The 14,523-nt window shown below is 45.4% G+C and overlaps 1 protein-coding gene across 3 annotated transcripts in view; it reads right to left on the reverse strand.

Annotated features, from left to right (window-relative positions):
- Positions 1-471: 471 nt before the first annotated feature.
- Positions 472-14,523, reverse strand: part of RRM2B (ribonucleotide reductase regulatory TP53 inducible subunit M2B) — a 96,421-nt gene continuing 82,369 nt past the window's right edge. For all 3 annotated transcript variants that reach the window (XM_069220576.1, XM_069220575.1, XM_069220577.1), the window contains exon 9: positions 472-1,752. In XM_069220576.1, coding sequence (XP_069076677.1) covers positions 1,600-1,752 — 153 coding nt within the window. In that variant the 3' untranslated portion in view covers positions 472-1,599. The remainder of the gene's footprint in view (positions 1,753-14,523) is intronic.

A 14,523-nucleotide genomic window follows, 5' to 3' on the forward strand; every position in this document is an offset into this window, starting at 1 on the left:
CCAGACATTTGTTAAGGACAATTTGGTCAATGTAACTTCAATTAATGGTTCGAGTATTATGCCCAACAGGTTGGATGCCTTTCGAGAACTATACTACTGAGATGGTCCAGACCAAAAGCACAAGATTTCTTTTAGAGTTATTTTTAGGGTTTTATTATACTTTCTAAATCCCAAGAGAAATTAATAACAAAAGTACATTATCGGTGGCTTCTGCATTCAAGTCTTTCCCAATTTCTGTTTCCATGGAAAATGGGGATCCTTGAATGTACAAACCATAAACATATTCATCCCAAATGGCATGAATAATATCAGCTTAACTGCGCAGGTCAGTTGACCTATAAGTCTTTTCAGCAACTAACCTCACTCATCCTTTGTAGAATGAGGTGCTATGCAAATAACAAAAACACAAACACACCCACTCACGCATTTTTCATAATTGAAGAAATTGACACAAAAAACATCCAACAACAATTCACATTTTGATTTTAAAGTTTCATTGAAACCATCACAAAAGAGTCCAGTCAACATGGAACAAAGGCATTTGTTTTTTTACCAGAAATCCTTCATCTCAACTAGTAATTAGCAGTATCTTTATAAGTGGCATACCTCCTTCTCCACACTGCCTTCCCCCTTGTGCAAGGCATTTAAATATTTTAACAGAGCTATACTTCCTTAGTAAAGGCAAGTAAAAGTTTTAATGGGCACTGTATTTCAGAATTACATACATAACAATATCCATCTAGTAGCAGGTCCAGAAGTAAATGATTCTCAGTTTATACTGGATACTGATATGAATGCCAAGGGAACACAAAATACTCAACACCAGGTTCACGGACTTTCAGCACCCCCATAGGAAATCACTATTATTGAATATACCTAATGAATTGGCATCTACACTTAGGTGATTTCTTAATCTTTATGGGGAAGGTGTCACGTCCTGATGCAAACCTGCATATTGTTTTTCTATAAAATACACTCTACATTGAAAACAGAACCAACTTAAAGCCTTCCCTTTTTGCATTCACTCCCGAACCTTTTTCCTGGTGTTATTAAATAATCCAGTCCTTCGCTTCTACCTGCATGCAAATGCAACCGGCTGAGGGGCTCGGATTCCACGTATAAATTTAACAGTGAAGATTGAAAAAAGGTGTGCTTACTCTTCGCAAAACAATGATTCCAAAGTTGCATTAGGAATCCCAGTGCTGGAGCGCAGGATAACTTGAAGAGTTTGCAAAGTCGTCAAAGAGGGCGTGGCTTGTGCTCTCATGCACCTGATGGTGTGCGTAGCTTATACATTAAATCATAAACTGCCGTTTAAAGACAACAACTAACATCGGTGTTCAAAATAAAACAAACGTTTTGTAACGCATATTAAAGCAGAAAACGGTGTAGCACATCTTTCAAAACATATTTACAACTCCTCGTGAAGTGGAAGGAAATTCATCGTCCTTCAATAAAATTAAATTAATCGATTAAGAGTCTTAGCTCAACTTTGCTGCATTAAAATCGTATATACTAAAGAAGTAAGGACCCGAAGAAAGGGTAAATAGGAATAGGAAAATTGACCCGTACATAACATAAATACATCTAAAAAGTTAATTAAAAATCTGCATCCAACGTGAAGACGTCGTCCTTTGATTGCGTCATAATCCGAAACCGTTGATATTCTGAGACTTGCTTCTCAAAGAAATTGGTTTTTCCTTCCAGTGAAATGTTTTCCATGAAATCGAACGGGTTTTCTACATGAAAGATCTGTGTAAAAACAGGAAGAACAGCATGAGACAGGTGGAATATCTAATGGGACAAATCATGTTTTGTCCCACTTTTTTTTGTTTGTAAGGGGCACCCACGAGATGTTGTGAAGTCCAGTTAACTGATTTACGTAAAATGTTTTTCCAAACAAATACACCTCTTAGGAAAATATTGATAAATCACAACACGTGCACGTGATGACTTGTTAGAATTGCTGATCACAAAATCACAGCGCTTTCTTCTGCTAAGGCTGCACATTAGCTTCAGCTAAATTGGGCTCTTGATAAAGTACATAGTAAATAAAGGTAAAACAGGCTAGTTATAGCAAAGGTAGTATCTAGGTTGGAATAGTGTCAACAGAATAGTGGGTGTGATGTAAGTAGCAACGAAGAATAAAAAAATGAAGAAATACATTTATAAAGAAATATTAATTTTACGATACATTAACAACTGTGCAGAATAGCAGAACAAATAAAATCCTTAACCAGGCCAGAACCCTAAATACAGTCCTAATTGTAATCCTCACATTAATAACATCCCTAAACCTGATCATCATTCTAACCTAATCCTATGCACAATTCTAACTGGTATAAACACTATAACACTCAACTTTAAAAAAACGTATCCATACTCTAGTGCAAATCTCTAATATAAACGTAACCACAAAATATAACAATAACCATAACCATTATCTAAATCCTAAACCCAAACTTTAACATAATATTTACACTTTTGTACCCTCAACTCTTCAAACAGAGTTAGACTGGAAACAAAAATAGGCCCGGGCCCTTTCACAAAAAAAGTGGCTCACATTTGTGCATTGTGACCTTCCACAAATAAATGCCTGGTTAGTGTCAAAGGTCTACGTTTAGGAGTCCTTTGTGGTAAATACAGGATGTATTAGTCTGTAGGGCCAGTAACATTGGAAGGGACTGAAAAAGTCATTATTTAATGCATCTTCAATTCATCTTTAGGTCCATGAATCTCCCTTCGCTTGTGCTCACCCTAAGATTCATGAGTCATCTCCCTGCTCTTAGGCCTTAAAGCTCCTACTCATTCCTTAGAATCCTCATTGTACACCGATCTACAGGTCCCTGAAAGATCATGTTCACCCTTGGGTCTGACTTCTGTTCATTCTCAATGACTTGGCTGCCCTGCTCACCCCTAAGACACTTAGGCCCTCATTCTGACCTTGGCGGTCTTTTCGCAAGACCGCTGAGTTACCGCCGCGGTGAAGACCGCCGACCGCGGCGGTGTGCCGCTGTGCGCATTCTGACCGCTGGGAGCGTTCCGCCGGAAAACCGCCAGCAGCCACACTGGCGGTCGGCGGGAAAGTGGAGACTGGTCAACCTCCACCGCCACGCCAGCAGAACACCGCCCACAGAATTACGACCCACATTTCTGTGTGGCGGTCTTCTGTTGGCGGTCACGTCCCTATGGCTCCCGTCGCCTCCCGGAGGACCAACGCACAAGGTAAGTTGATCGTCCGTGAGGGGAGGGGGTGGGGGGGTGTTGTGTGATGTGGGCGTGCATGGGGGTGTGCGTGTGAGTGTGTAGAGGGGGTGTGTGAGTGCGTGTATGCGGGCGGGGGGTGCTGCTGTGTCTATGGGTAATGTGTGCTGTTCGGCAGGTGCGCATGTCGGCATGTATGTGTGCGGGTATGTGTCCCCGTTGTGTATGTGTGTGTAGGGGGTGTGTATATGTGCATGTTGGGGGTGTGTGCATGTCGGGGTACATGTATGTGCATGTCGGGGTGGGGGTGGGGAGGGGGTTCGTACCACCTCTGGGGGGTGGCAGGGGGGTGGAGGGTGTGGGGGGAGGACTCGGGTGGGTAGTGGGGGGTGGGGGAGACCCCTATCAGTGCCAGGGAAGGAATCCCCTGGCCCCGATAGTGCTTACCGCCATGGTTCGCACGGCGGTTCCCGCCCGCAAGAAACCGCGGCGGTAGGCAGGGTCATAATACCCTTGGCGGTCTTGGGACGACCGCCGGGCCGGAGTGTGCAAACTCCAGCCCCGCGGTCATGACCGCCGTGGCGGTCGGAGTGGAGAAGTAGCGGTCGGTCGCGGCGGGGACCGCCGCGGTCAGAATGCCATTTTTAATACCGCCGGTCTGTTCGCGGTCCGACCGCCGTCTCTCCGCCGACCGCCAGGGTCAGAATGAGGGCCTTAGGTTCTTGTTCATAATCAGATGGTCCTAAAAACTACCCACTCTCACACAGGGCCCTTAAAGTCATTTCTAGTCTATGGTCTTACAAGACTCCTGCTCATACTCACAACCCTGAGGCTTCTTCTCACATTGAGAACCCAAGGGGCTCCTTTTCACTTTCAGGTACCCTTTCAATTGTGCGCACTCCTAGGTACCTTGGAATCCTGCTCATCCGCAGGTCTGCTTAAATCCCTGTCAACCCTTAGGCCCTATATCTCTTGCTCACTCTTACCTAGAAGCTTCTGCTCAAGTCAGTGGAAGCCATGTTCACCAGAGGATTCACTAAGGCTTCTGTATATTGTCATCTCTCCTGGTGCTATGCACACACTATGACCCTGAGGTTCCGACTCCCTGCAAGAGCTCGAAAGCTCCTGCTTTCCACTAAGCCCAACAGGCTCCTTCGCACACTTATGTTTCCTGCAAAAGCAATCTGAATTTAGGTACTTGAGGCTCCAACTAATACTCATGTCTCCAAAGCTCCAGCCTCAATCTTGGTTGCCAGAGGCTTTTGCCATCAATTCCAAGAAGCTACTCCTTACCTCAACTCCCCTAAACTCTGCACTTAAAGATCTTGACTGAAATTAACTATGGTCAACAACAGAAAGAGGGCCCCCAAGCGCCTTGAGACCCTACCGGGTGAGTAGCGCGCTTAACAAATTACTGATTGATTAACTGATTGATTGTTCTACGTGTTTCAAACAGTTTTGGGGACCAGAGGCACCTGAACTTGTATGCACGCCAATAACAGAGTAAAATGATATTTGAACATGGAAAGAAAGAATGCATTTAAAACGTGAAAAAATATGGAGTGCTAACACAGAGGTTTCTAAATTCAAACGTACACTGCTTCCCACTTGCAATAAGCAACCTGTTCACCACAAGGCATCAACCAGTAGCAGCCCACCTCCTGCAGTGCAAGTGTTGATTGATTAAAACACCTTCCACGTATGTCTTAAGGAGAACGCACCATTATTTGTAGGCTCAAAATGTTGATTTGTTTGGCATATCCCTGCTTCAAACTCAAAGGTTTCAACTCATGTATCTGGCAAGAGTACCTCATACAGTAGTGTAGTGGGTTTTACTTTGCATTCTGGCACTTGTAGTGTTCTAGCTTACTATAAACGAAGTACTACAAGTGCTCAGATCCAAAAGGAAAAAAGAGCTACTCACACATGACATGGGGAAACTAGAGAGCCACTTTGACCCGCATCAAGATTGTGTTCTCAGTGTTTAAGTAGTGCTAAGATGCCACCTCTGGGCTGCTTCAGAGGGCTTGGGACAAAAATGTATACACATTGACAGGATGGCAGTAACGGAATTCCCAAAAAACGTGGGCAGTCACACTGTATCTATTGTTCATCAAAAGGTATGAGATGTGTGGTGCGATTACCAGCTCACATAAATAGCTACTTGCAAATTGCCACATTGACACCCACCAATTCAAGTCAGTACAAGGTCTTCACCATCACTTTTAAAGCCCTCCACAACATCGGACCCAACCTTATTAACCACTGGCCCACCAGAGAGCTCCGATCAACAAACCTCGCTCTTGCTCAAATCCAGAGAATTTGTTGCAGCCGCTGCAGAGGTCGCACCTTCTCCTACCTCGCCACCAAGAACTAGAACGACCTACCCACCCACCTGCGGACCACACATGCCCTCTTAGAATTCAGAAGAAAACTCAAAACATGGCTCTTCAAGGAATGACCTTCCAGCTGGCTGCCTCAAATCCCCAGCACCTGGATAACACCCCCTTACCCCCCAGAGTGATAATACGCGCTTTATACATTGATTTGGACTAATTGGACCTTTATCATGTGTGACACCATCAGCCAACTTAGCTTTATAACTGACAACACTATGCCTACTTATATTTTTAAGGTCATAATACTGGCTTTAATATAGAAATGTTAGTTCCAGAATGCAACCTGCTGTCGAGGTAAATGGTAAATCTGGCTGTCTGTGTCATATAAGACATGGGACCATTTAGCATCTCGGGATGCCATGAAAATAACACCAATCTTGATTCTTATTTGTCTTGGGGGTGGGGTCATCTAAGCACATTTGTTCTATTTAAAAAAGCCATCTTGCCTAACTGGACTGCTCCTGTGGGAGTACTAACATAAGAGTGTACTGCCAATGAAAATATGAAGGTCATAAAGACATCGTATGAATTTTGGCAAATAACTTAATCCCCGTCCCACCAATGGCTACAAAAACATGAATGTCCTCATGTGATGTAACGTGCTCATGTGAAACTTTCAATACCTTCATGTGGAAACCCTACTAAATTAACATATTAATAAATAAATAAATACATGTAAGCTCCCTGAATTAAAGTAGAACCCTCTTGATTGACCCCACCACTTCCCTTTGGGAGATCAGCATGACTGCTCAATTAAGCATCACTACGAAGAGGCCTCTTTATAATGCATTAAGGCTGGGATAGAAGGAAGTGCACCACATACTGTGCCTGTTAAGGCTTGCCCATTTTTGTTCTGCATGTGATAACGAGTCAGCCTACAGTTTGTGCTGTGGCCTCTGTAGTTCAGAGGAGCAGCACAAGCTGGTTCGCATCTGCGTACCATACATGAGCAGAGATTGTTGTTTGCTATTGCAGTGCATGCTGCATTTCAATGACAATACTGCTGCATTGCCCTAGGAACATCCAAACCATGGCAGGTTGTTCAGAATCAGCCTGCCATGGAACATTTGTCTGCCAGGTTTCCAGAGATTTATACTCCTGGAAAGAATATAGCCATTGATGAGTCCTTGATCCTGCACAAAGGCTGGCCGCTGTTCAGGCAGAGTATTGCGATCAAAAACACTCACTGTGGCATCACGCTGTACATGCTGTGTGAGAGTTCTACTGGATATGTGTACAGCTTGAGAGTGTATGCAGGAAAGGACTCCACTCTGAACCCTGTAGGTTGCCCTGCCATGCTAGGAGTCCCAGGAAAGACTGTATGGGAGCTTGTCCAGCCACTCCTTCAAGAAGGTTATAACCTTTATGTTGACAATTTCTATATGGGAGAAAAGCTGTTCAGTGAGCTGTACAAAGGTGGAACTGTGGCCTGAGGTACAGGTCATAGTCGTAACAAAGGATTCTAGTAGGAGATTGTTTCTAAGAAATCCCAGGGAACTGCGTTGCGTTCTAACAAACTGCTCGCAGTCAAGTTCTTGGATAGCCGTAATGTGTACATGCTCAATACAATTCATGATGAGAGCACTTCGCCTATCACGGTTTGGGGTCAAGTAACTAAACAATCCCACCTGTATACTTGATTACAACAAGTACATCAGCAGAGTTGATAAGAACGACCATGTTCTTCAGCCATACAATGCTAGTTGTAAAACTCACACTTCGTACCATAAACTGTTTATCCACCTGATCCCGATGGCAACATAAAATGTGTAGGGTTTTTATTGTCAGATAACCACAGGAAGAGTCATGTCTTTCCTTGACTTTTAGTTTCCAACACTGAAAGTCTTACTGCTACAAAAGCATCAGCCTCCACTCAAATGTTCTGGAGGACGTGGCAAGGCTGCAGGAGTGTCACTTTGCTGATCGCATTTCTGAAACACCTAAAAAGGCTTGACCATGTCATCACTGAAAAGTCTGCTCTAAGCAAGGAAAGAGGCAGGAGAGTCGCGTTTACAGTGTCCAGAGCCTATCTCAGTCAGCCCTGTTTTTTCCTACTTGCTTATGTTGTATCATACAAAAGTGAAGTACTGGGAAATTGACTGAGATGGAGCTGCCGTTAGGTAAACCTTTCAATGGTTGTGCATGAATACCTACCGTCTATGGGCCACTACTTCGCTAGGCAAGCAGTCGCAGAATTTTATTTCCTCCACTTGAGGAAATCATGGACTTCCTTATGGCCTGCTCAACACCTTTATCCGCCTTTAGAACGTCGTAGGTGTTCTGTTCACCGATTGACAAGTGCATTATAGTCCCCACAATGCACATACTGGTAGACAGAAGATATGGCACATTGTCATGGAGTATTCTGTATAGCAAAATGTTAAAGGCTTGACTAGATTTTGAAGTGTTTGTTAGAGAACCTGTGTATATTCCACAAGAACCATCGTGTTTGCCCTCAGGAACCAGAATAAGAATAATAAGTCAAGTGGGACTAATGCACCAACATTTCTACTTGCTTTGAAAGTGTGCAAATTCTATTAGTAACTTGTATCATAACCAATGTTATTGAAAAGAGGTACAGGACTCAATATCTTGCATGATGATTTTTTTCACATCTTTATGACAAGATGTGAAAACAATCATCATGCAAGATACTGTGTCATGTACCCTTTTTCAATAACAGTGGTTGTGATACAAGTTAGTAATTGAGTTTACACACTTTCAAAGAAAAAGTAGAAGCGCCAGTGAATGAGTCCCACAAGACATTTGTTTGTCTTATTATTTTAGGGAACTTTCTCAGTATTCCCCAGCATGAATTCCTCCCTAGTGGGTCCTCCTACGCCCAAGAGCTCTGCGATGTCAGGCCCAAGCTCCCCTGTGGTAGGTTCCTCAAAGGGGGCAAGATCATCTTCCAAAGACTGATCCTCACAATAGAACTGGGTAGAGAATACTTTCTTACACTTCCGGCCTCTCTTTTTAGGAGCTTCCTGGGCCATTATTCCAGGCTCCAGTGCACCTTGTTAACCCTGTTTCTTGGCCTCTGCCCTTGTAGTTACAAAAGCACTTTCAGGGATGCCCAGCATTGTTGCATGGGCCTGTAACTCCACCTCAGCCCAGACTGAGGTTACCAAATCATTGGCCAATAGACATTCTACAGTAATAGAAGAAAACACTACAACTTTTTTAGGGCCAGTGCCCTCCAGTTACGTTTATCAACTGACACGGGGTGGCACTGAGGGATGTTATAAGCGTTAGTTACTTGTTAAGTTTGCATAGGTAGGAGTTGCTCAGGAGACACCAGTTTTTCAGTCAGCATGGTGACACTTGCACCTGTGTCCCTGTAAGCCGCTGACTCAATATCATTGATATGGGGCTACTGCCTGTATTTCCTATTAGGAGGCTGGGCAGCCAGAGAGACGAGGCCTATGCCACCCTCAGATATCAGAACAGCCTCAGTGGTTTCTCTGACTAGGCCAGAGGCCACTGCAGTACCTAAGGTGATCTCAGCTACACCCTTGGTTGTGGTACTACTACCTTTGCTATTGCTAGGGGCACTAGGGGGAAATGGTAGTGGTACTCTTTGTGCTTTTCTTAGGGCAGTTGCTATCACCTGCCCTATGGCCTTTTTGCCTACACAGGAAGCACCAAGGTTTTTTTTGGAAGAGGAGGAAGATGATTTGGACACACTCCCAGAAGAAACTTGTGGGCCTGATGAAGACTCATTCTTCTTTTCATAAGGCTTTTCCCCATCTTTCTCCTGGGTCTTAGAAGAACCCTTCTTCTTTTGGTCAACCCCACTGTGAGATCTCTTACTCACACTGGTGCGAACCCATTTGTCTGTCTTCATTCCCAATTCATGGGGAGACGTCAGATCAGAGTCCACCAGGTAATGGTGTAGTTTGTCAGACACATAATTGTTAAGGATGTGCCCTCTCATCATAAGATTGTACAGCCCTTCATAGTCATGCACATTAATACCATGTAACCAGCCTTCCAAAGCTTTAACTGCACAGTCAACAAAATCTACCCAATCTTGAGAGGACTCCTTCTGAGTTTCCCTGAACTTAATCATGTACTCCTCAGTTGTGAGCCCACCCCCATCAATCAGAGCCTCTTTCATGACTTGGTAGTTCTCTGCATCCTGTTCTTTAACTGCCAAAAGCTGCCTTTGAGTGACCTTCTGGACTTTATAGGCCCTCTCTAAAGCAGTAATCGACTTATGGATGTCATCCCCAGACTTGTAAGGAGGGACTATCCTGCTGAGATTCCTGGAATCAAAGGTGTCTTCCCTGACCCTGGACTCTCTGATTCTGCCACCTTGGTGTTCTAACCCTAAATTCTTCCTTATCCTTTCCATCTCTAGTGCCTCTCTCTCTAGAGCTAGCTGCTGCTTTTCCAACTTGAGTTTGTCCTTCTCAAGTTTCAGGAAACGGAAACCCCTATCTAAGGATCCTTCTTCTGAGCTAGAGAAGATGGTTCCAGCATAAGATGCTGAGGCAAAGGAATATGAGGATGACATGGCTCTACCCCTCCTGGATACCCTTTTGACCAACCCATGGGGAGGAAAAGTGGGCCTACTACTACGACCCCCTCTTGTGCTACCAGCACAGCTCCCTGCAGGTTCAAAGTTCTCTCCAGAACCCTCATGGTTCCATCCAGTGCCATAGGGCATACCTGGTACATCCTTTACCAGCAGTGGTAGTTCACCCTCCTCATCTAATTCTCTTTCCCTATCGGGATTCTGAGTGTCATCTGAATAAGCTTGTCTGGGAGAATAGCTTTGGTAGGGCTGCTACCCATCCTACGTTTCCTAGCTGTACACAGAGTCCTAGGTTCCTGGAACTTAAGACCTCCATACCTAGACTCCCGAGTCTGGTCAGCTCCCTCAACTAGGTACACTGTGTTACCTACCTACTCTAAAGTTCTAAACTTTAAAAAACTTTAAAAGGTTGGAGAAAGGGCTATTTTAGACCCAGGACTACCCAAGCAAAAAGTTTAGAACTTCCTGAAGTTACTAGTGTAGTGTGTAACCAGTAGTTAGTAGTGATCTTCCTTGTGGAAAGTCACCGCTGACCAAGTGGTAAAGCAACGTAAGTGTCTTATCCCACCACTGCACCACCAATTTGGGAGGTTGGCTCAGTTTATGGTGTACACCTATGGGGTAGCACCCTGTACTGAGTCCAGACAATCCTTAGTGATAGTGTTTAGGTGTCCAGATAGAAAAAGCTCTCTAGGGGTAGCTGAGGCAAGCAGCTAAAGCTTATTCAGGAGCAATGTAAAGCACATGCAATCCCACTGTAGTCAAGACAGTAACTCTCACACAAGAAAGAACTACACAAGTGTTGCAAAAACAAAGGATTCTTTATTACAGCACTAACTACTAGACTGGTATTGTTATATCTCCCTTTGGAGATATCTACAGACAATATAAACACCAAATAACAAGAAGATATAGCATAAAATGTACAGGGCCCTAATGGGGGGAGGCAAGCCATATACTAAGTAAGTGAAATGCGAAATGGTGAACCCAACCAAGGTAAATGTGGTAGTTCGCTAGGAGTGGAGGAAGAACGAAAACACCAGAGGTAAGTACAGCAAGTGACCCCAGCGAATGGGTGGAGAGTCATTACCTATGTGGTCGTCCCATAGACTAAAACAGGGAAGTCACAGTTGGAATTCGTGAGTTTCAGGACCCTTCGCAGTGGACCCCAAAGAACCCCAAAGATAGCAGGAAGGTTGGAGATTGTCCCCACCTAAGAGTACCCAGACCACAGGAGTATCTACTCCAGGGAACCGGATGCATAGGAGTGAAAGGGCATCGGAAACACTCCCTGAAGTCAATGGAGGCCTGAGTTTGTTCAGCTGCTGTTGTGACCCGAGGATCAGGCCGGTGGAACCCAAGGACGGACTCCAGACGTAGAAGACCTGAAAAGGAAGGGGACAGAGTCTAGCACCCTCGGAGGTGCCCAGGTGGTGCAGGTGGCAATGCCCATCATCCTAGAGGTGAGGTTCCTGCAGGTTAGTGAAGGAAGGAGTTCAGCTGCGGGGCAATAAGCTGCAGAAGGTCCCAGGAGTTGCCCACGAGCTGTCCCACGTCGGCTGCCAGATTGCAGGAGGGTCAGTGACAAGCGAGGCCACCAACAAGCACTGGCAAGTACAAGCAGGAGCTGAAGATGGATTTGCAAGTTTTGTGGGCCCAGCAAGGTCCAGGAGGGGGAGTCAGGGCTGGCCCTCAGCACCCAGGGAGGCCAACAGAAGTCATTGGAGCCCCCACAGGTGACCCACAGGCTATAGACACAGGAAGTCACAAGAAGGCCTCAGCAGCACAATAAAACAGAAATTCCACGTCTCAGGAGATGCAGAACAGAGGCTGAGTGCTGGATGCTGGGGCTTCTCGGAGCTCAAAGATCTCTTGAAGGAAGATCCAACAAGCATTGGCATAAGCAACAGTCGTGGTGCACAGAGGTTCTAGTCCAGTGGCAGGAGCATGGGCCCACCATCTCCCAAGTTGGTCATTAGATAGGCAGGACCAAGAGGAGGCAAAGAACCACCATCTGTGATGCAGATCCTTTCAATGTCTGTGGGACAGCAGACCCTACCAGCTAGTCGACACTGTCTTGAGGTGCCTGTGGATGTGGGGGAGTGACTCCTTCACTCTAACGGAGATTCCTTCATGCTTCCAGGTGCAAACAGAGTCCTTGTGACCCTGGAGGATGCACAGCATGGATGTTGCAGAATTCTTGCAGGATCAGGAGATACAATGTTGCAATCAGAGCCTTCCCACCAGAAGCAGACTTGTTTTGGTTCCAAAGCAGACCAGCAGTGATTCCAGAGGCCAGGAGCAGAAGATGTCTTGCAGAGTCTTGCTTTAGGAATCTGAGGACCCACCCTCGGGGGAGCCCTTAAGTTACCCTAAAAGGGGCTTGGTCACTTTCTGCAGTGACCCACCTACCAGAGGGTGTCAGGGACGTCATCTGCCTGGACTAACCTGTCAGATGTTCCCAGGGGCCTCTGCACAACTTATTTTCAAGCTGGCAGAATCAAGTGGCCACCTGGCAGGGCTCTGTGCACCTCCCTAGGGGAGGAGCTGAACAGGGGGGTGGTCACTCCTCTGTCCTTCGTGTGGTTTTGCATTCTAGCCGGAACTGGGGGTTCCTGAACTGGTGCAAACCAGATTATGCAAGGAAGGCACCCTTCAATGCAGCCTGGTGGCACTCAGAGGCCACCCCGCCCAAGTCCACAGACACCTAATAAAAAGGGGGAGGTGGTCACACCTCTCCCTTGCAGGAAATCTTTTGTTCTGCCTTCTGCTACTTGAGTCCAGCTCACCAGCAGGAAGGCAGAACAGTGTCTGGGGTTGGCAGCAGCGTGGGCTGGCAGCCAGACCTTTAAAGCTGCACAGGCAGAACTGGGGGATCCTCTAAGGAACCTCCAGAGTACAGGGGATCATGCAACTAGCACTGGAATCTGTGTAGTTTTCATGATTCCAACATGTTTGATACCAAACATGCCTAGGTTAGGAGAAGCTATTATGTAGTTGCACCACTTGTGTTGACTGGTATCCACTACATACCTTAAGATGGATTCCCCGCACTTACAAAGCCCTGGGAATGGAGTCTGGAGTTTGTAGGGGTACTGTGCTCATGCAAGAGTTCCCTCACACTTAGGAACACGCACCCTGCCCTTGGGCTGAAAGGCCTACCAGAGTGGTGACATAAAGTGCAGTGACCAGGATATAAGGTAAGTCATATATCGGTGGTGAAAGGGTGCATGCGCAATTTCACGCAGGCTGCAATGACAGGCCTGCAGGCACAGTTTGCATGGGCTCTCACAAGTGGCACAATACATGCTGCAGCCACGGGAGACCCCTGGTGTACCAAGCCCTGGGTACCTAAGTACCATATACTAGGGACTTACATGGGTGCACCAGTATGCCAATTGTGGGGTGTAAAGTTTATCAGCAACCAAATTTAGAGTAGAGAGCACAGGCACTGGGGTCCTGGCTATCAGGATCCCAATGCACTACAGTCTAAACATACTGACAACAGGCAAAATGCAGGGGTAACTATGTCACAAAGATGCTACTTTCCTACAGATATACCTGCTAAGTTTGAGGAATAGGCCTCAGAGGCATACTTGGACACCCCTAAGTCGCATCCACAAACTGGAAGGAGTTAAATTTAGCACAGTAAATGTGCTAATGGTGCACAAAAGACACGTTTTCTTGAGCTTCAAGTAGCTAGGGATGTAAGGCATTAATATAGGTTTACTAGGCAATTATACAGGATTAGTCAGGACTCTGATTAGGACAGAGACATGAACAGGTAAGAAAAGCTTAAGGTAGGTGTGCTTTCCCAGGGATATTTCATAGGTAGAAGACAGATAGTAAAGGTAGTACAGATACACATGTCATGGCTTCATCTTCACCTATGGATTCAAACCCATTGGGGCTGCATTTGCCCCCATACTGAAATACCATAGCATGTTTGGGTAAATGACTGACCTGCTTGCCATGTTCATCCTCCGTCAGAAATAGGTAGATGTTCAGTTTGCTGTATGATAAGTGAATTACAGTCACAGCACTGCACATAATTGTAGATGGGACATATGCTATGTTCTCAGTGTGTCAAAAACTACTGTTTTTCATAGTTTATGACATTCTCTAGAGCGGGAGTCTCTAGCCTTTTCTGCAGTAAGAGCTACTTATGTTCAATGAAAATCATCCTTAGTTACTAATATTATTAAAGGTTCAGCACTTACCACAGGCAGGTTTACATTAATGGCCTCAATATGCAAGGTTACCAGTAGAGCTCACATCAGCACATGAGGCACGGTTCTCAGCAATAATGTAAAAAAAAAAAAATTCCTGTCCATGCATAATACATAACAACCATACCTGCAATGCTAATCCTAGTAATAA

This window comes from Pleurodeles waltl, chromosome 2_2 (genome assembly GCF_031143425.1).
Source record: "Pleurodeles waltl isolate 20211129_DDA chromosome 2_2, aPleWal1.hap1.20221129, whole genome shotgun sequence".
Taxonomy (NCBI): Eukaryota; Metazoa; Chordata; class Amphibia; order Caudata; family Salamandridae; genus Pleurodeles; species Pleurodeles waltl.